Source organism: Camellia sinensis, chromosome 1, assembly GCF_055761805.1.
Source record: "Camellia sinensis isolate YWXY chromosome 1, ASM5576180v1, whole genome shotgun sequence".
Lineage (NCBI taxonomy): Eukaryota > Viridiplantae > Streptophyta > Magnoliopsida > Ericales > Theaceae > Camellia > Camellia sinensis.
In genome coordinates, this window is record NC_138961.1 from 233,478,193 (window position 1) to 233,499,100 (window position 20,908).

The 20,908-nt window shown below is 33.7% G+C and overlaps 2 protein-coding genes across 7 annotated transcripts; one reads left to right on the forward strand and one right to left on the reverse strand.

The window, feature by feature from the left end:
* On the forward strand, nt 1-7,620 carry LOC114308890 (uncharacterized). 6 transcript variants are annotated; one of them, XR_014346016.1, is made up of 5 exons: nt 1,075-1,244; nt 3,754-3,871; nt 4,870-4,972; nt 5,333-5,406; nt 7,369-7,620. XR_014346016.1 is itself a non-coding variant. In XM_082898100.1 (4 exons), exons 1-4 carry the CDS (start codon nt 1,209-1,211, stop codon nt 7,462-7,464), a joined length of 294 nt encoding a protein of 97 aa, XP_082754226.1. In that variant the 5' UTR covers nt 1-1,208; the 3' UTR covers nt 7,465-7,620. The 6 variants fall into 6 exon arrangements, 4 of the variants coding, with proteins under 4 accessions (XP_082754226.1, XP_082754220.1, XP_082754209.1 ...); XR_014346017.1 differs by having other exon boundaries at nt 3,784-3,871; XM_082898100.1 differs by lacking the exon at nt 4,870-4,972 and having other exon boundaries at nt 1-1,244; nt 3,784-3,871.
* A 4,453-nt stretch (nt 7,621-12,073) lies between these two features.
* On the reverse strand, nt 12,074-13,556 carry LOC145822767 (putative receptor-like protein kinase At5g61350). Its single transcript, XM_082920686.1, has 2 exons — nt 13,107-13,556; nt 12,074-12,244 (listed from the first exon to the last, which is right to left on the reverse strand). Exons 1-2 carry the CDS (start codon nt 13,554-13,556, stop codon nt 12,074-12,076), a joined length of 621 nt encoding a protein of 206 aa, XP_082776812.1.
* Between the last annotated feature and the right edge of the window lie 7,352 nt (nt 13,557-20,908).

Genomic DNA, 20,908 nt, shown 5'->3' on the forward strand with positions numbered 1-20,908 from the left:
AAGACTACAACTCTCTCTCACAGACTCTCTCTCTCTCTTCTCTTCTCACGCTTTCTTCTGTCACTCTCACCTCCTCACTCTTCCGATCGTCCCTCTCTCTCTCTCTCTCTCTCTCTTTCTTCCCTCTGCCGACACCGTTGCCTCTTCCGACGCCTCTACCTCCTTCGTCGACTCGATCTGCCGACGCCGTTGCCTCTGCCGTGGCCGTCGTCCCTCAGTAGCTCTTCACCGCTGCAATTTGCTCGATCTGCTCGATCTGCAGATTTGCCTCTGCCGTGGCCATCTCTCTCTCTGATCTGTCTTATTCTATCAATTTTTTTTTTTTTTTTTTTTTTTTTTTTTTTTGTGTGGTTGATCTGTTCTCTATTGTTAATAATCTGTTGATGTTGAGATGTTGTTGATTTTTTTTTTTTTTTTTTTTTATGTTGTTGATGTTGTATTTGAGCCCAAATATTCTGTTGATGTTGTTTTTTTGGCCGGGGATTTTCGGGGTCGGGGAAACCCGATCCCCGTTAGGGGGCGGGGGTGGGGGTGGTAGTTGGTTCCCCGTCGGGGACGGGGACGGGGGGAAGTTCTGCCATCGGGGATCGGGGACGGGGAGGGTGATCCCCGCCCCGTTGCCATTCCTAGACAAGGAAGTTCAAACCTCTCACAGACTGTCCTTCACCGCCAAACCTCACAGAAAGCACCAGTCCGCAGCCCACCGTACGGAGCACATCGCCACGGCCACTGACGCAAATCACCACCGCCACAGCTGCAGATCACAGGTTCTCTCTCTCTCGAGCGCGGTGTCGGTCTGTCTCTGTGTGTGTGTGTCTCTCTCTCTCTCTCTCTCTCTCTCTCTCGCGCTCGCTCTCACGCTCTCGGTCTGTCTGTGTGTGTCTATCTCTCTCTCTCTCGAGCGCTCTCACTCTCTCGCTCTCGGTCTATCTCTGTGTGTCTCTCTCTCTCGTTCGAGCTCTCTCGCTCCGAGTCTCTCTCTCTCTCTCTCTCTCTTCCTCTATTTCCCCCTTTCTGATTGTTGCTTTAGGGTTTTATATGCTTGATTCGGTTTAATTTCATGTTGATTTATGAAATTGGTTTGGTTGTTGTAGTTTGATTTCGAAACTTCTAGGGTTTGATTTCTACACATAAATCCCAAATTCAAGCTCAAAACATGCCATCCAAATTTTGTGTTGATTTCTCAAAAACTTTTGGTTTATGAGTACATGCAGATGAGTAGCTTTTTCGGCATCATCTTTTTGGTAATACTTGACTATGAAATGCAATCATTAAATTTAATGTTTATTGTTTCTTTTACTTGAATCAATTTGTCCTTGTTTATTTCAACATTCTCATCAAATTTATTGAAATATTGGTTGTTAGCACAAGAATTGAATTAAATGACTTGTTGTTTCAAATTTTGTTTATCTAAATATGGTCTCTTCTTCTTGGGCGAATTACAGGCATTTGTTTTAGGGGACAATAGTTTAAGGAAATTAAAATAGGACTGAAATTGCAAGCATTTGTTGAGGGAGATGATAGTTTGTGAGATTTTAGATGCTAGCAAGCATGTATATACCCCTTCCCATCCCCGTGATGAAAATTTTGTAGATTGGCCACTAGGGGAAGGTGTGAGGTTCATCATGTATTACCTATTTAAGTGTGATGGTGTCCCTTGTATTACCTATTTAACTGTGATTGTTTTTGTTTGGTGGTTCTTACTGCTTGAGCCTTCACCAGTGTACTTCATTGACTGCCAGTTACTTAAGAGGCTCAGAATTTGCTTAACTTGTGGAGGGAAAATGTTTTTGCCTCTACACCTGTATGAATGTACCTTTTAGACTGAAATGATGTCTCCTTTTCCAGTAGAAATTTCACGAAGTTCTATTTTTTCTGCACTAAATATTCGAAGGATGTGTTTTACAGTATGGATCTTGGAATGTTGTACACCCTAGGGATTACACAATGCATTTCTTATTAGTTTACTTCATACATATGTTTTCTGGTTAGAATTTTTTTACTGCAACTACAAATGGATATTGATTTCACTTACAATGATTTAATTTGATATGTGTTCATTTTTGATTGGTTACAGGCTTAATAATATGGGACTCGCCACCCTTATCACATCATTATAGATATATTTGTGGGTGTAAAATATAGGTTTGTAATATTGTTAAAATAAAAAAATAAATAAAAACCACCACTGAATTAAATTGATAAGAGGAGTCTAATTTTTGAGTCGAGATCTTAGAGGGTTTTTTGGTATGGCTGTTGTATTATCAATTTTTAATTATTGTGCTTTCAATTTTTATAAAATTAACTTTCAGTCATACAAAAAATCATTTAGGAAAAATCACTCTAAAAGATTTTAGCCTTGTTTGGTTTGTCTTTTGAGAGATAATTTTCGAGAAAAAATTTCAAAAATTTCTTTGGTTGAAAAATTTAAAAAAAAAAAAAATCTAAAATCATTTTTCTTTCTTCTACACATTAATCAATCATTTTTTCTCTCACATCGCATCTATTCAACTAAAATATTTGAAAATGTATTACAGAATCATGGTCTTTAATTTTGCACCATCACAACTACAATTAAGTTCATGCAATCAATATCACATTGCCTCTAAAATTAACAAGATATTCAAAATATCTGTTGCCTCGACAATTAACTTCATGCCATCAATATCACATTGCCTCAAAGTTTATGTCATGATGTAAATAGTGGATCATTGCATATGATCACAAATATTTGTTGCACATCTGCTGAGGTTAAATGCGAGGATGCTAGGGAATGAATGGGGGAAGTTTGTAATGACCCTATCACTGTGACACTGGCACGTGCTTACATGTTGAGTCTCAATTGAAAGTATGTAGGGGTATAAGTGGGGACTATGAAGCCAATTCATATTATGAGCTAAAACTCAAGTGGATGACCCGTGTTGTGAACAATATCTTAATTAGAATTTTTCTCGTAACTATTTGATTTATATGAGCATGCCCCTGTCTTAAATAGTCTTGGAGTTGATTGTGTTACGTGTTCTCTTTCTTGTTTTGCATACCGCAAAGGTCAACATTTCTACTAATATAGGATTGAAGCTTACGTATAATAATAGAATGTCATCCATGGCTTACTTGACTCAGCATTCGAAAATGTAAGGCAAATTATTGTTCATCGTTTCTTTTCTTTGCCCTTCAGTAATGGTTATTTTGACCTTGTTTTTCTTTACCCCGTCACCTATTTTCATTTTTCTCATTTCCATTTTGATGCCATTTCATATTTAGCACCTTGCTTCAACTTAGAACTTAGGGGACAATAGTTTTAGTGCTTACTAAAATTTAAACAGATATCATATTGGTATCTTCTATCTTGGTTCTGAACTTCTTCAAATTTCTAGTAAAGACTATTTTTATAGTGGACTTCCTATGCATGATGATTGATAACTTAATTTTTTAAAACTATGAAAAGTCACATTGCATGGAAGAAAGATAATGAATAATATGAGGTTGATTAATATAGTATGTAATGTTTTCTTTCTTGCTTGCTTTCATTTTTAAAAAAACAAAAAATTAGTGAACTGTTAATTAGACCTTATGTCATGCACGTTAAAATCAATAATTGTCAAGAGTTATTACCTCTCTCTAAATCTTAATAATGCCAAGTAGAGGTTATATTAGCGTCATCTTCAAAGTAATTATTTGTGCTAGTGTTTTTTTACTACCTATACATTGACCAGAGTGATTTCTTCTTTTTGCCTCTAATTTTCTCATTAGGTATCATTGGCAACCAATTTTCTCCTGCAGATATTCTCATTATGGGCTGAGAGCCCCAGAAAGAATGGGGGCATAAGCTATTCAAGTGACAATGTTGGGGTTGTTCTTGCTGTAACAGGTAGATATTACTCAACGATTTAGATTTGTTCATTAGTATTTAAGGGAATAAATGACACTTCATTGTGTTTAGAAAGTTATATAACAAAATTTAGCACCTCTTATTTGCTGCTTTTAGATTGATGTCCTTCTTGGTCAGCTCTCCTAGTAGTCTACTTCTGCAGAAATCAAAGATTGCCCCTCTCACTAGGTCTGTTAGTCGTCCACCTTCCATTTTTTTCCAGAAAGACAAAATGAGAGGGAAAAAATTCTAACCCTAAACCACGCACTTCTCCTGTCACCATCTGCCAACTCCCTCCCTCCTCCTCACCTCCCCTGTCACCCACTCCCTATATATTGTTGTTACTGATAAACACTAAGTTCAATCTTGCCTCTATAATTTTTCTTTTTAACAATAAAAAAATAAAGTATCAAACAATGGAAGACTTACAATACAAAGTATGAAAATAGTCCCGCATGTTAAGTGCTACTGAAGTGTTTTTGTTGATCCTTCAAATATCTTGATGATGGGAATATCGTTCAAATGGTCTCATTGATGTTTGTAGTCTGAGCCACCCATTTCTTTTGTTAAATGTAAAGGAAATTAATTTCACTCATATGTCTATTAGGAAAATACTAGTATGCTTCCCCTCCACCCCCTTCCCCTGATGGCTCTCTGCCTAACATGTCTATCCATGTATTACTGAACTTGTGTTGAAGGTTGGATTGCTGAATTCTTATTCATTTTTCAGGTTTTGCACTGTTAGCATAGGAAAATAGAAATTTTACTCACATGTTTGGTTTACCGTTTATTCTGCATATGATGGTCCTCAAATCTTGATAGCTTGCTTACTAGCTAATGGAGGAGTAGATGTATTACAGATTGTAGGTAAATTTATAATGATGAGTTCTGAGTTGCATGATAGAACATTTTTGTGCTGGGTGTCTTAATTATTTTAACAAATTACCTAAGTGCTTCTTTGTAATCTTTGCCTTTTTTGCTATTCTCTTTGCCGAAAGATCTTGTTATATATGAAATGAACGTTCGTGCTTTTACGGCTGATGACTCCAGTGGGCAAAATCCAAGCATACACGTGGCAGCTACCTGGGTGTTATTGAGATGGTATTTACTTATTTATTGAATTGAATACATTCCAAAAAATGCTACGAGCACCCACTCTTATAACAATTTCAAGTTATTATTTTGAAAAAGGTTCTAGCAATTCGTTCCTTTTGACATTGGTAACTGATTATTGAATGACTGATAGATGCTTAAATTAATATGGTGTAATTCTCTTCTTGGATGATTTGCTTATATAAACAAGTAGTCTACATTTGTTTTTCTGGTTTTTGGTAATGGATTATCAGCATGGTTGTTTTTGTGTATTTGCAGAACCTTTCTTGTTTACGTCTTTATTTATTTATTTTTTATTTTTTATTTTTTTTTCCCTCTAGTAAATTATTTTCCTGCTATCTTTTCCAGGTACAGGTATTTTGAAAAGTGATGCCACAGAGTTGAGGGAGAGATACTTGTCCTTTCTTCTGGATCAACTAAAGGTGTTGTTGCTTATTTTCACGAACTGTGGTTTCACCGTTTATCTCGATCACCACATTATGAACATGGTGCATATGCTGTTTGTTTTCCTTGCTTTGGGAACTATTTGAGAATTTTCCAAAGTGGCCAGATTTGGTCCACTTTATAATGCAATCTTTGTTTCCTTACAAACCGACATGATGTTTTTTATGAATTGGGTGTTGTGTTTCAGCAGAAACCACCATCAAGTTGGTTATGAGTTGGGCCTCTTGTAGTTATGTTTTTGAAACAGAGCTAACCTTCTGACTAAATTCTTAATACTTACCAGGCTAGAAAACTATAAACATGATGACTGTGTAAGCCGTAAACTATCAGTCAATTTTCTAAGTTCTTGAAATGGGTCCATACCATGTTGGGTTTTTGTACTGAGCTTAGGAGTGTATATGTTATCTTTATTTGGTTCCAGTGAAAATCCAAACAGACTGTTCTTTGTGACCGCTAGGTATAGCATTCCTGAAACTGAATCCACAGTCTTATTCCTGTAATTCTCTTCTTGAGTGCTTGGGAAAACATAGGGATCTACTCTTTTAGAGGTTGGCTGAATGGGCACCCAAATCATTTTAGGATAGGATCACTGTAAGAGTTTCTAGAACATGTTTGTGCGTACTTTCAGTTGAGCACTGTTATATTGGTAATCAAAAAAATGTGAGAAAAAGGCGAACACAGGCCGTTTGGGGGAAAAATTGGAAACAGCCCCGAGACTATCAGTCACCTCGGAATAGATTAAACAAACTTGTAAGAGCAAGTGACATGTCGATAGGACGCATGGTTAGAGATTTAGACAAAAATGTGAGAGAAAAAGGCAAAAACAGGCCGTTTGGGGGCGAACATTGGAAACAGCCCCGAGATCATAACGGTCACCTCGGCCTAGATTAAAAAAACTTGTGAGAGCAAGCGCCGCATCGATAGAACACACGGTTAGAGATTTAGACAAAAATGTGAAGAGAAAAAGGTGAAAACAGTTTGGGGGCGAAAATTGGAAGCAGCCCCCAAACCGCCCTGAGATCATAACGGTCATCTCAGCCTAGATTAAAAAACTTGTAAGAGCAAGCGGCACATCGATCGGATACACGGTTAGAGATTTAGACAAAAAAATGTTAGAGAAAAAGGCAAAAACGGGACCGTTCGGGAGCAAAAATTGGAAACAACCCCCAAACCGTCCCGAGATCACAATGGTCACCTCTGCTTCAATTAAACAAACTTGTGAGAGAAAGCGGCGCATTGATAGGCCATACGGTTAGAGATTTAGACAAAAAAAAAAAGTGAGAAAAAGGTGAAAATGGGCCGTTTGGGGGCGAAAATTGGAAACAGCCCCCAAACCGCCCCAAGATCATAACGGTCACCTCGGCCTCAATTAAACAAACTTGTGAGAGCAAGCGGCGCATCGATATTACACACGGTTAGAGATTTAGACCAAAAAAATGTGAGAGAAAAAAGGTAAAAACGAGCCGTATAGGGGCGAAAATTGGAAACAGCTCCCAAACAGCCCTGAGATCATCATAGTCACATTGGCCTAGATTCAACAAACTGGTGAGAGCAACAAAACACCACCTTTTCCGCATAGTTCCCGAAATAGTAACAAAAATAGACATTTCAGTAAAGAATAATAAAAAGAAGCCTTATTTGAGTAAAAGACCACAAATGAAAACTTTCGGAGATGAGGCCAATGCGGTTGGGTATTAAAACTAAATGATAAACAACATTGGAAATGATGATATTGATAGAATCGTAATGTTGATTGGATATATACATATGAATGCTGTTGTTTTATTTACAAAATGGTATTAATAGTCATTTAATTTGTTCATGTTATCTTTACTTTTCACTAACATTTTCCATTTTTTGTGCAATTTTATAATCATTTGATGTGTAAATATTTTCATAAGAAAATTACCTGACAATATTTCTCTTTTTCTTTGGTACAGATGGATGAACTCGTGCACGAAGCTAAATTGTACTGGACTAGCTGGCACTTGTTACATTTTTTCAAGGATTATACATTTTTGGATAGATGTGTATGAAAAATATTTGGATAGACTAGTTATATTTTTGGATAGATGCTCATAGATAAAAATTTAAAACATAATAATAAATACTTGTTATGTTTTAAATTTTTATGCTAAATGGATGTGAATTGGATGATTATATAGATTATATGACTTTTAATTGGACGATTATGTAGTTTGGAATTACTTGTGGATGAAAACTTATAATAGTTGATGATTTTAATTAAACAGATTAAGGATTTGATGATTTATGTAAATTATTGGATGTTCATGATTCAGTTGATTTTGTTGGTTTGAATAATTCTTGCAAATTACAGGTTATATTGAATGGATTTGATGGATTATTATATTTTGATAAGCAAAAAGAATTGAATTGGTGATCAAAAATTGGTTTTATTTTTCCTCTTTTGGCGACCAAATGATTAGTCGGGAAAGATAAGTAATATTTTTGCTGACTAAACTTGTTAGTCGGTGTATGACCACCTCATATTTGGTGGACCAAAATATTGGTAGGCAAAATCGTACATCTGGCGACTAAATAATTAGTTGGTAAAATTATTAATTTTGGCAACCAAAGAGTTTAGTCGCGAATAGGTCCATTGCTGATTAAAGTTTTAGTGGCGCAAACATTACTTTTGGCGACTAATAGATTTGGTCAGGGAATGTTATTTTTGGCAACTAACATGCTTGGTCGGGGAATGATACAATTAGCAACTAACATATTTAGTTGGAAAAATATCATTTTGGTGACTAAAGTGTTTTAGCTACAAAATGATTTAGTCGCAGTAAATATATATTTAGCGACTAAAAATTTAGTTGGCACATAGAATATTTTTCCGACTAAAAAAATTTTTAGTCGCTAATTACTTTTCCCGACCCTCCATTAGTTTCCAAAATGGCGACCAAAAAATTTAGTCGCGGAAAACATTTGTCGACTAAATTTTTGGTTGGCAAAAGTGTAATTTCCTAGAGTGTAGTGCTATAAAAATAAATAATATTTTTATTTTTTTAATATATATAAACTTAACGTGATAGTTCTTTAAAAAAAAGTATTGCATATTGTAGGAAATTTATTTGAAATATATTTTTTTTTTATGAAACAACAAACATTACCACATTTTCAAAACCTAAACATAAGAAAAAAGCTGATCACAACTGGGCATATGCATTGTGGCTCCTTCTTGCAATAATGAGGAAGCATCTTCATTTGTTGTAGCCAGAAAACAAGAAGAAATGAACTAGTGTTGTACAAGTTACATGAATAACCCAAGGACACTAGATATCACCAAGGTAAAAGAAAACGGAAAGGGGAAATAATTTTGGATGCAAGATTAGTTCATGTGACGTGTGGCAAAGGCATAAACAAGTTATTGTGATTTTTTATGTGGGTCTCACGGGTGTTTCATATAAATTAATAGATTATGATCTAAATCTTTTTTAATCATTCGGGAAATGTTATAAGATTATTGGGATTGCTTCTAATCCATGATCTGAACTAGATAGTGTTATTCGGGCTCATTGCACTTATCATAGATTCTGTTTCAATAATTTAAATTATTTATTTTGTAAAATTATTTATGTATATTATTTATAAAAAAAAAAATCTGATAATTATAACTTGTTTATTTTATTTTGCTTTCTTGTGAAACAGCATGAATGCATGGTTATTGATTACTCTTTGGGTAGGCATTGAAATTTCTGGAAACTTTGTTTAGTCATTTTTTAATTTTTGTATGAGATAAAAAAAAATTAGTATATTTGAAATAATTTTTAATTAAATAGATAATTGTAAGAAAAAAATGATTAACTAATATGTAAAATGTGACATTATAACTTTTTTAACTATTTTAGTTACAAAAATTTCTCCTCAAACAAGGCGTAAGTCATCACTAACATGCATGTGACATAATCAATTAACAACAATAATAAATAGAAAGTTTGGAGATTAATTTATGTAGTGTAAGATGTGGTAGAGATTAATTTCTAAGTTGATAAGGATAAGTTTGTGGTAGAAGGACGATCCCCTCCAATCCAAACTTTAGACTAGAGGATGCTATTCAGGCTAATGAGATCTATCACGGGTCCCATTTTGATAATATAAACTGTTCATTTTGTCGCATACTTTGTGTATTTCGTCTACACACAAAAATTAGGTCAATCCGATAATTATAACTAATTCAATTTACTGTATTTTTTTTTTAAAAAAAATGGATGACAAAAAAAATAAACCATACATTTTTTTAATGATAAACGCAATAAAATAAACTAATTATAGTTATCGAATCGATTTAAAAAAAAAATTAAATAAAATATACAAAATACTTAATAAAATAAATTATGTAAATTATAAAAATGAGACTTATAGTAAACTCCTCCTCTATATTATTACTCATAATAAAATATTGTAACCTTTCTAGCTATACCTATACGCCAAACACTGTCTAAAATGCTCCTCGTGCCATTATTGCTCGTCATTGTCATCTCACTGTTCGACACCTGTCCACCATTATTCTCAATCATCTCAATTCATCATTGAACAAAAGGGCATTTTCGTCCTCAAATTCTTTGTGAGCACAATCAGGTTTGATTCCCTCATCCGCGCTCTCCTGCAACTCCAATGCAAATCTAGGGTTCGTACCACATCATTCATCGAGAGCCGTTCGATCCCCTTATCATGGAAACAACAACTCATTGCAATCTCCCAAAATATCTTCAAACACGCAGGAGCAATCTTACCGTTCAAAAATGGATCTGATCAAGCGATAATCCCTTCTAATGACACAGTCCAGCCCACACAGCCTAGTTAACTTGATTTCTGTCGGATCAGAAATTATCATATAAATTAAGAAAATTATGTGACCACGAATTCTTTCAATAATATTTTTTTTTCATCATCGTCTAGCATCTTATTTAGTAGAGGCTTAGCACACAACATTTCAAACAACACACTGCTCCAAACCATTCCATCAAAAAATTAAAAAAATAAAATAAAAAATAAAAAACACCACTCCAAAGAAATACCCATCAAATTTCTCTGTCAACTTTTGAAGTCATAATATTCTGAATCCAAATATCCCATACTACCCTTCACCATGGTGCGGATGTGGGCATTGGACATATTCAGATTTAGTTTTCATAATCCGAAATCTGAAACGTAGCCACCCATTTATCATCCAAGACTATGTTGTTTGTCTACACATTGCAATTAAAAAAAATGTACATTTGGACCACCCAAGATATTGATGCATTTATAATTTTCCTCAAAAAGATGAAGGTTGAACTTCTACAAACCTCAAAGGTTTATTCATTCAATAGGCAAAACTTATTTTTACATGTCATAACATTGACAAATAATCCAAAAACATGTCTCATTGAGTTTTATAAAAGAGGTTAGTAATATTTTTAAAAAATTCACAATTACATTATTTGATTTTGATACATATCACTCGATATTCTTAGTAACATTACATCGTGACCATTAACGTTACATATCCTAATGTCGCGATTTAGACATGATCCCTCCAAGACCGCCATGACTGTCCATTCTTGGAACCATGATCCTTCCCCGACCTTTGCCTAAGATCAAAATCTTTAACTATTACACTTGCTACAGATAAAATCGCCTTGGTGGTTTCCTTTTACCAACGTATATTGCTGTGTAATGCGAACACGTGCTCGAGACTCTCGACCACTTCAGCCATCATAGGCCTTTCTTTTGGTTGAGTATGCAAACATTTGTTAGCAATTTTTGCAAATTTTTTCATACAATAGGACAATATTTTCCCTCTTAAAAAGGAATCAATAATCTGATCAAGTGTTTCATTTTTCAGAGTTTTTAGCCCATAAGGCTAGACTGCATTGCTCCTCCTCAACTCCTGTATCCATCAGTGGCCTTGCACATAACACCTCCAACAACACCACGTGAAAGGCATATACATCCGACTTTTTGGTTAGTTTACGAGTCAAGAAATATTCTAGGTCTAAAAAACTCAACGTGCCTTTAATATGAGATGAAAAAAATTATTGTACTTGAGATAATTTTTTTAATTAAATAGATAATTATAAGAAAAAAATAATTAATTAATATATAATGTGACATTATAACTTTTTAATTATTTTAGTTAAAAAAATTTATCCCCAAACTAGGCATAAGTCATCACCCATACGCATGTGTCATAATCAATTAATAATAATAATAAAATAGACTTGGCCCCTCTCTAATTACTGAAGAGGAGAGTTCGGTATTAGTGAGTCCTAATCCAGACTCAAGTTGAAAATTCAAAATTTTCAATGTGTAAAACCCATTAAGTACATTCTTGCAAAAAATTATGTTGATTGGATATTGATAACCACTTGATCAGATCGTATTTTTATCGCAATTTACTTCGCAAATTATATTTTAAAATTATTTTGAAAATACGATCTGATCAAGTAATTATCGATATCTAATCAATATAATTTTTTACGCAAATAATATTTCTAATAAATTTTATATATTGAATAATTTAAATTACCAATATGAGGCCATATTAAAGCCCAGCAATGCCGAACTTCTCTCGTAACTAGAGAGAAGCCAATCCTAATAAAATATTGTAACCTTTTCTAGCTATATGCCAAACACCGTCTAAACGCTTCTCGTGCCACTATTGTTTGTCATTGTCATCCCACTGTTTGACACCTGTCCACCACTATTCTCAATCATCTCAATTCCATCGTTGAACAAAAGGGCATTTTCGTCCTCAAAATTTTTGTGAGACCCATCAGGTTGGATTCCCTCCTCCGCACTCTCGTGTAACTCCAACGCAAATTCAGGGGTTCACACCACATCACGCAAACGAGCAACTTAGTGCAATCTCCCAAAATTTCTTCAAACAGTTAAGAGCAATCTTACCATTAAAAAATGAATCAACGATCTGATCAAACGATGAACCCGTCTGATGACATGGTCGAGCCCACGCAGCTAAGCTAACTTGTCCCCCCCCCCCCCCCCCCCCCCCCCCAATCATTTCCATCTTTATCTAGCATCTTATTTAGTAGAGGCCTAGCACACAACATTTCAAACAATCCAAGCCATCCCATCAAAAACAAAAACAAAAAAACACCACTCCAAACGAGTACATCTGAAATTTCTCTATCAACTTTTGACGTCATAATAATCTGGATTCAAATACCGTATATTGTCCTTCACCATGGTACAGATGTGGGCATTAGACATGTTATTCGGATTTTTTTGACAATTCAAAATCTGAAACCTAAGCCACCCATTTATCATCAAATTGTATGTTGTTTGTCTTCACATTGTGATTAAAACAAATGTACATTTGGACCACTCAAGACATTGATGCATTTATAATTTTCCTCAAAAAGATGAATGTTGAACTTTCTACAAACCTCAAAAGGGCTAATTTTTTCTTTATTGACATTAATTTTTCTTTATTCATACACTAAGCAAAACACATTTTTACATGTCACAACATTGATTAAAATAATCCAAGAGCACGTATCACTAAGTTTTGAAAAAGAGATTACTAGTGTTCTTGAAAAATTTACAATCACAATATTTGATTTTGATACATGTTACTTGATAATCCTAATAAAATTATACCGCGACCATTAACTCTACATATCCTGATATGATCAAGTATTTTGTTTTTTACACAGTTTTTAGTCCATAAGATTAAACTACATTGCTCCTCCTCAACTCCATTATCTACTGGTGGCTTTTCACATAGCACCTCAAACAACACCACGGCAAAGACATACACATCTGATTTTTTAATTAGTTTATGAGTCAAGAAATACTCTAGATCCAAATAACCGACCTTGCCTTTAATATTAGTACTAATGTGGGTGTGGTTTGTAGTACTAATTTTGGACAACCTGAAATCTGAAATCTTAACAATCAAATTCTCATCCAATAGAATGTTTGTGGTCTTCACATCCCTATCCCTGTGTACGACACTTTGCTTCGTATTTGTATGAAGGTAGTCCAATCCATGAGCAGTACCAATACAAATGTTTAGCCTCTGCTCCCAAGCGAGGAGAGAAAAATCATTACAATTTCCTCTTTCACTATTCGTGTAGAGTTGCTCGGCCGAGTGTTCCATTGACCATATATTTGTAGACAAGTACCATCTCCTCATAATCATCAAAGTAGCTAATCAGAGTGACCAAAGCATCATCAAAGTTGTTGGTCCCCTTTGTATCTCAAAAAGCGAAAAGCGACGGCACAAATCCTCCGATTCAAAGCAACATTTGCAGTTGTATTCTCACATTCTAAAGCCGACATGTTTACAATCTTTGTAGGCCTATATGACGGAGAATAGAATGAAAATGTCGGAGTGAAGAGAATGAATTACTATGTCAGTAGATGAGAATATCATGAGAACAGAAGCAATGGAGTCTTTATAATATGAAGTATAGCTTAAGAAAATATAAATTTACTTACATTTTTTGTTCACTATACATAATAATTGAGCATGCCTAACATCACTAGTTCTTCATCTGTAACGCGGACTAAGGTTTACCAATCCAACAGAGATTATTTTATGAACTAACTCAAATGTCATGACAACTGGTGGATTGTCTGTATCAAGAATTAAGACTATCAACTTGGTCAGTAATGGAGAAAAAATCTCCCTACATTACAACATTCAATTATATTCCAAGATTTGATTTTTCTCTCAATTATTTAAGGTTTTGTTGCGTATATCTGGAATAGAAGTCTTGATTTTAGTAACTATCTATGGTTTCATTGTGTCTGACAAGATTAGAAGTTGAGTGGTGCGACATCTTCTAATTTTGCACCCCTAATGACGTGGTTCACTTCCCTGTGAAGATGTCCCACACTTTAAAGAAAATTGATTGGTTATTATTATTTGTTATCTCGTTAAAGGTGTAATTGAGGGTGATAAAATGGGGAACAAGGCATTTCTCATGAAGAGTTTCGTACAAATGTATTGTCATGTTAAGTATCTTGATTTTGTGAAATGAAATCACACGTCATATGATTACCAGAGCAACGTGAAGTATATATAGAAGTATGAGGACACACTCATGTGAATAGTTAATTTTTTAAGCTCTTTTGTATTATTGAAATGGATATGCTAGGCAAACTAAAACTTATTAAAATTAGCACTTATCAAATTATTAAATTGGGTATTATTTTAGATTTAAAATTTCATTTCCAAACTCCATTGAGTTCTGTATAAATTTCTCTAGATATACCAGGGTTGAAAAAATCTTTTCTTTCAGATTCATCTGGTCTAAATGTCTGAATATTAGTTGGAACTGGGTTAGTTCTCATTTGACAAAAATTCTTTTGATAAACAGGCATAGCTGGTGTATTGTAAAAAGCTTTTTTAGCTTTGATCATGCTATCAAATGATTTATGATTGGCTCATGAAAAACCGCTAACTTGCTTATTGCATTCATTCTAGTCTGTGTAGATTCCAGGTTGTTTTCCTGCGAATACAACATAAATCCTTTCTTGTCTGGGGATTGCATTTTTAGCAATTGTCACCCAATCTCCTTGAGCGGGTTGTTTACCCTTGTCTATTGTTTCCTTTTGGTCTAGAGGTCTTCTGCAAAAATTAAAACTACTTGTTTAGTAATTTAATTTTTTGAAACAATTTCTACTAAGAAAATCTACAAGAAAATTGTTAGTACCTTTAAGATGTTCTACCTCAAAAGTACATTCCGAAATTTTATTATACCGGGCTAATCGTCTTCCTTGCTCAATAGGTTTTTTATTGATCAAGAAATCTCTTACTGTTTTATTATCAGTGCGTACAATAAAATTTTCTGGGGCTAAATAAATATAAAAACTTTTTATTGCCAATTTTATTGCAAGTAATTCTTTTTCAAAAATAATATATTTCTGTTCATTTGGTTTAAATGTTCCAGAATTATATCTACAAATTAATTCTTCTTTTTGTAATTTTATGGGTCTTGGATTTTTTCTTTGTCTTATTCCATTTTTTGATAAAGGTATCTCTTTATCATGCCATAAATTACTTAGTATTGCTTTAAGAACACATTCCCAACATGCTCTAAGACATCTGTTTCTAAAATTAATTTATTACCTGTTTTAGGAAGTTAAACATCTGGTAAAATTTTAACATTTTCTTTAATTTGTTTAATTAAAGCAACATCTTCTGCTATCCATTCAAAAATAACATTTTTCCTTAATTTGGTTAACCAAGGAATTTCTATTTTTGAAAGATTTTTGATAAAATTTTGTTCATAATTTAAAATATCTAATAAACTTTGTAATTGTGTTATATTTTCAAGAGTATCAGGAAAATCTCGTATTTTGGACAAAATATGTTCTTGTAATTTTAAAATTTTCTGGTCTAAAATTATTCCCAAAAATTCAATTGATTATTTTTCTAGTTTAATCTTTTTTGGAGGCAAAATAATTCCATGTTTTTGGAATTTTTCACAAAGTAATTTTAAATATTTCTTATGCTCCTCCTTTGTTTTAGAGAAGATAAGTAAATCATCAATGTAAATTGCACAACAATTTTTAAGATATTTAAAAATTGTATCCATCCACCGTTGAAATACCTGTGGCGCTATATTTAACCTAAAAGGCATAACATTCCAGTGGTAATGTCCTCTAGGTGTACTGAAAGTTGTCAATTTTTTTTTTGACTTTTTAGTCAATTGAATTTGCCAAAATCCACTCTTACAATCAAATTTGCTAAAGATTTTTGATCCTTTGGTTAAGTTAATCAAAACATCGTTTCTTAGAATAAAATATCATCAAATTCTAAATTTTCATTTAGCCGTTTATAGTTGACTACCATTCGGGCTTTTCCTCTTTTAATTTCAGTATGGTTTCTTACCATAAAAGCTGGACTAGAGTGAGGGCTTCTACTTTCTTTGATTAACTTTTTGTCAAAAAGTTCCTAGAGTTGAATATCAAATTCATCTATATCTTGTCTAAAATAGATCATTGGTCTTACTCTAATGATAACATTAGGGTTTTTTAATTTCAAACTACAATAACGCGAACTACGTTGCCATAGTTTTAATGGATTTTCACTAAAATTTTCTTCCAGAATTTTATAAATCCAATGTGATTCATTAATGGTTTTGGTGATGGGAGTTAAATCACCACGCGGAACGGGCGCAAACACTTTATCACAAATATATTTATGTTGTTGTAACAAGGGAATATGAATTAAGACATTGTTTATGCTTAATGAAATGACTTTTTCCTGTATTTGCATTGGAAGGTATTTATATATAAAATTATTTTCAAGAAGGAAATCTCTATGCATATAAGGAAAACATAGAATTTTTGGTACAATGAACTTGCTATCATTTAACCAAATAGTTATATTTTTAGCCTTGAATTGTATGGAAGTATGGTTGCCATCAATTCCAGTAACCAAAATTAGATGTTTCATTAATGTCCATTTTTCTTTTGGTATGGCATTCCATTTACATGAGCTGACTATAGCTCCTGTATCTATGAGAACACTGAAGCTATAGGGTTTATAACCTACAAAATTAAATGTTCCTAATACATATGTATATCTTATTTTTCCTTGGCTAGGAGAAAAAATAATATCATAATTTTTTGTTTGAAAATGAGACATATATGCAGACTTAATATGTTCAAATTGTCTTCTTGTTCTTAAAAAAATAAGAATCTGAACATTTGTTAAAGCAATAGATTCTTGATTAGAATTATTACTCGATTCTCCAATGCTTATTTTTGAAAATGTTTTGTTAGGAAAATCATTTTCAAATACAGAAGTTGATCTTTTAATTTTTGGAACTGTATTTTCAATATATAAATTTTTTCCTGATACTTGCATTTGTAATTGTGCAGGATTTTTTGTTTTAGAAGATTTTCCTTGTCCCACTAGGTCATGGATTAACCATTGTCGAGGGACTTTTAAATCGTTCCAATTCATTAGACGAGGTTGTATCATCGTGTCAATCAAATGGTCTTGGTTCAAAAATTTCAACGATTTTATTATGATTTGATATTATTTTTATTTTAAGAAATTTAGTTAATTTGTAAATTATTTTTTAATAAATAGTCAAATCATTCATTCCTAATCCTTGTATTTTAAATCTTATTCTAACTGTGTCTTCAAAATTTCCTCTCCATCAAGACCATAAGAGTTAAGTCAGTCAACCCAAAAATAAACGAATCTTCGCAGAAACTACACATAAAGTGGGATATATATATATATATAATAGTCACCCAAAAGTGTGGATTTCACACCTGAGTGGCTGTGTTCCATGTATGTTTGCCGGGTTGAAGAGCAAATTGGATAAAAGTCATGTTTGACTGGGAAAAAGTGACATGAGAGGTTTCAGGGGCCTATGAATCCATCAAAGGGTGAGATCAGCATTCACATGCATAGATGCTGCGATTGTGAATTATATCTCATGGAATTGAAGGTAAAAAGACTACTTTACCTTCTTTGGCATGAATTAAAAATAATTATTTTTAAGTGAAATATATTAAAAATAAAAATATATTTATCTTGAGCTAAAAAAAAATACACTTTTCTACTAATAAAAAGATAAATTTCTTAACTATTACCAAAAGCATCAGCTTTTGTAGATTCTATAAAAAAAAAAACTAAAGAAGCAATTAACTCCCCTAAATAAACTACATTTGAAAGCTATAATTGACACAAAAATTGTTTGTCACAGCATTAATTCATTTTTTATGGGGCCAATTAAATGATACCTGCTGGTGCCCATTGCTTCATCTTCCTCTTCTTTTCCCTTACTCTTTTTTTTTTTTCCCTCTCCATAACCCATCACAAATCTTATCCTAGCTCTTTAGAGCCAGATGGATTGACAATCCTTTTCCTTTGCATATGCCACAGATCTGATGCTATGGTACATTTGCATATAACACAATGATTTTTATGTTCAAAACAGACAAGTGAAAACAAATTTTGTATTATTCCATGATGTGGTTCATTGAAGAAAGGATTATTTAATTACATAGCTGGAAGTAATACCACATCTACCATAAGATATTTCACTTCCTCAAGTGGATTTAATTAGAAAAAATGTAAAACATTCATTCTACTGGTAGATTCCAATACCTTGTGTAGTGTAGGGCCTTATTTTGACAAATTAATATGGCAGATAGACCGCCTGCAAAACATAGATAAATCCCCATTAATCAAAGCTTTTTCAAACAGAATTTCATGCCAATTAACAAAATGAAACTGGGACCAAATTAACAAAATTTCAAGAGCCGAAGGCATACTAAGACGAGTAGTTCAGAGACCAAATTGGTTGAAGATGGTAAGGTTGCTGCAGATTCAGTCAGTCAAATCCCGAGTAAGGTTCATTCACTTCTTCGAAAAATCCAAGCCTTTGTCCCCATGCTTGATGTCTATGTATTTATGGATGTGTTCGTAAATGATTTATTCTTTATACTTTGATTTTAATTTTAATATATTAATTCTGTTTTAAAATTTTGATTAATTATAAATTTTAAGATTTAGGAATACAACAAAAGTATGTTGAATTGGAGAGTAGGAGAATTTGGTGAAGCATGTATATGTCAAGTTTTCATTGGGTAGTTATTTGAATAAAGGAAATGGCTCTTCCCGCTTAACTTGCATTTTTGGAAACTCTGTTAGTTACAGGGAAGTTTTTTTTTGTTTCTTATTTTCAACGTCAAAGTAACAACTTGATAAACATTGTTCTTTTTTAATTGCTTTATTTTTCATATGATGTAAATTGTTATTATTTTGTCTCTTTTGTGTTTTTGTTCTTGGTTTTCTTCTCCTATATTGTTTCAGATGGTTAAGATGTGAAATAATTTTCTCTTATTTTCTTCAGTACAGTTGAGGAGTTCATTATTTTCATTGGTGAGACCATATTCACCTTCATCTTTGTGTCATTCTTTATTCTTTTGTGACCCATAAATTAATTGGGATTGAAATGTTTAGGGATTAGGAATAATATTTCGAAGAATATGAAAATAGCAGTAGCAAGAATTCTTAGGGCTAACTCAGGAATGCATCAGAAGTTAGAAATGTTGTTTCTTCATTACATTTGTGAGTTTATCTTAATTTTTTGAGCATACACCATCAAGTCGAATAACTGATTGATAGGATCTTAATTTTGTGGGCATTCTACTCATTATACTTGATAGAACTAATTCTCAGAGCCATTTTCCTATCAAGTATGGCATTGATGGCTTGGATGGGAGTTTGATGGACCCTGATTAGCAACCATTTGCAATTTATTATTTGAAAAATCTAGAAATCCCCTAGATGTTAATTTGTGATTATGTATCAATTTTAAGCACTATATAACAATCCCAATCAAACAATCAAGACAAATCGACACAACAATTTTACGTGGAAAAACCACAACTGGACACCTTCAATTGTGATACAAAAAACCACGGGCAAAAGCTACAAAACAATCCACTGAAAAGACATAAAGGAATTACACAGGTATACTCTCATACCTAGCGAATCCACATCTGAATTGAACTAACCCCTATGTGTCTCTTCCAACCCCGTCTTCACCTCAGAATTGTCTTGACAATGAGCCACTCCAGAATCCACCAAAGCTTCAGGCTCGAATTCTTCAGAATCCACCGAAAAACAACTGTCTCTTTTGTGTAGAACAAACAAATAATCATTTGATGTATACTCTTTAAACTAGGAGTTGAATACTCAAATAAAACATCAAAGAAAACTAACAAAATATCCCCAAATATAAACCCTAGAACCCAAGAAGAAGATCTGGAGAAGTAATCCTAGATTTGGAGCAACTTGCGAATTTATACAATCTGAAATCGCGAGGTTCGCTCGAGCGTGGGAATTGACACTCAAGCGGGGACACTATATGACGTGTTCCAAATCAGGATGTACGCTCGAGCGTGAAAACACGGATCACAGTATTTTTGCAGACTCACCAAACTTCTGGAACTCAACATTCTTCGCTCGAGCGGGGGAATGTCCGCTCGAGCGGATAGGAAACTTTGAATGCATTTTTGCATTTTGCTTCGGGGGCGCTGCCCTTCGACCTCCCCGTGGCGTTGCCCCGGACCCGCCAAGGGGCGCTGCCCCCTGGACCCCCGCGAGCTGACTGGGCAGCTCGATCCCCATCATAATCAGCGAAGTGGCAATCTTGAAAGAATTAAACACCACAAACTTCTCTGCAAAGCACGATTCGGGTTGGATTCGCATCTAACAAACTCATAGCCTCATTGAAATAAAAGTGCGAATGTCACGACCTCAAAAAAATAACATTAAACCCATCAATAGAGATATGCATGGATATGTAAAAGCTCCACTTTCTTCTATTCATCAGAGTTCCATTACCAAAAGTATTACATGTTAACAACAAAAGCATATGCCCTAAAGGCTTACAGCTTTCCAAGTTAACACTTGGTTACAACAAAAGAGTGCTAACTCATTTACACATTAAGCCCTTGGCTGGAATATAC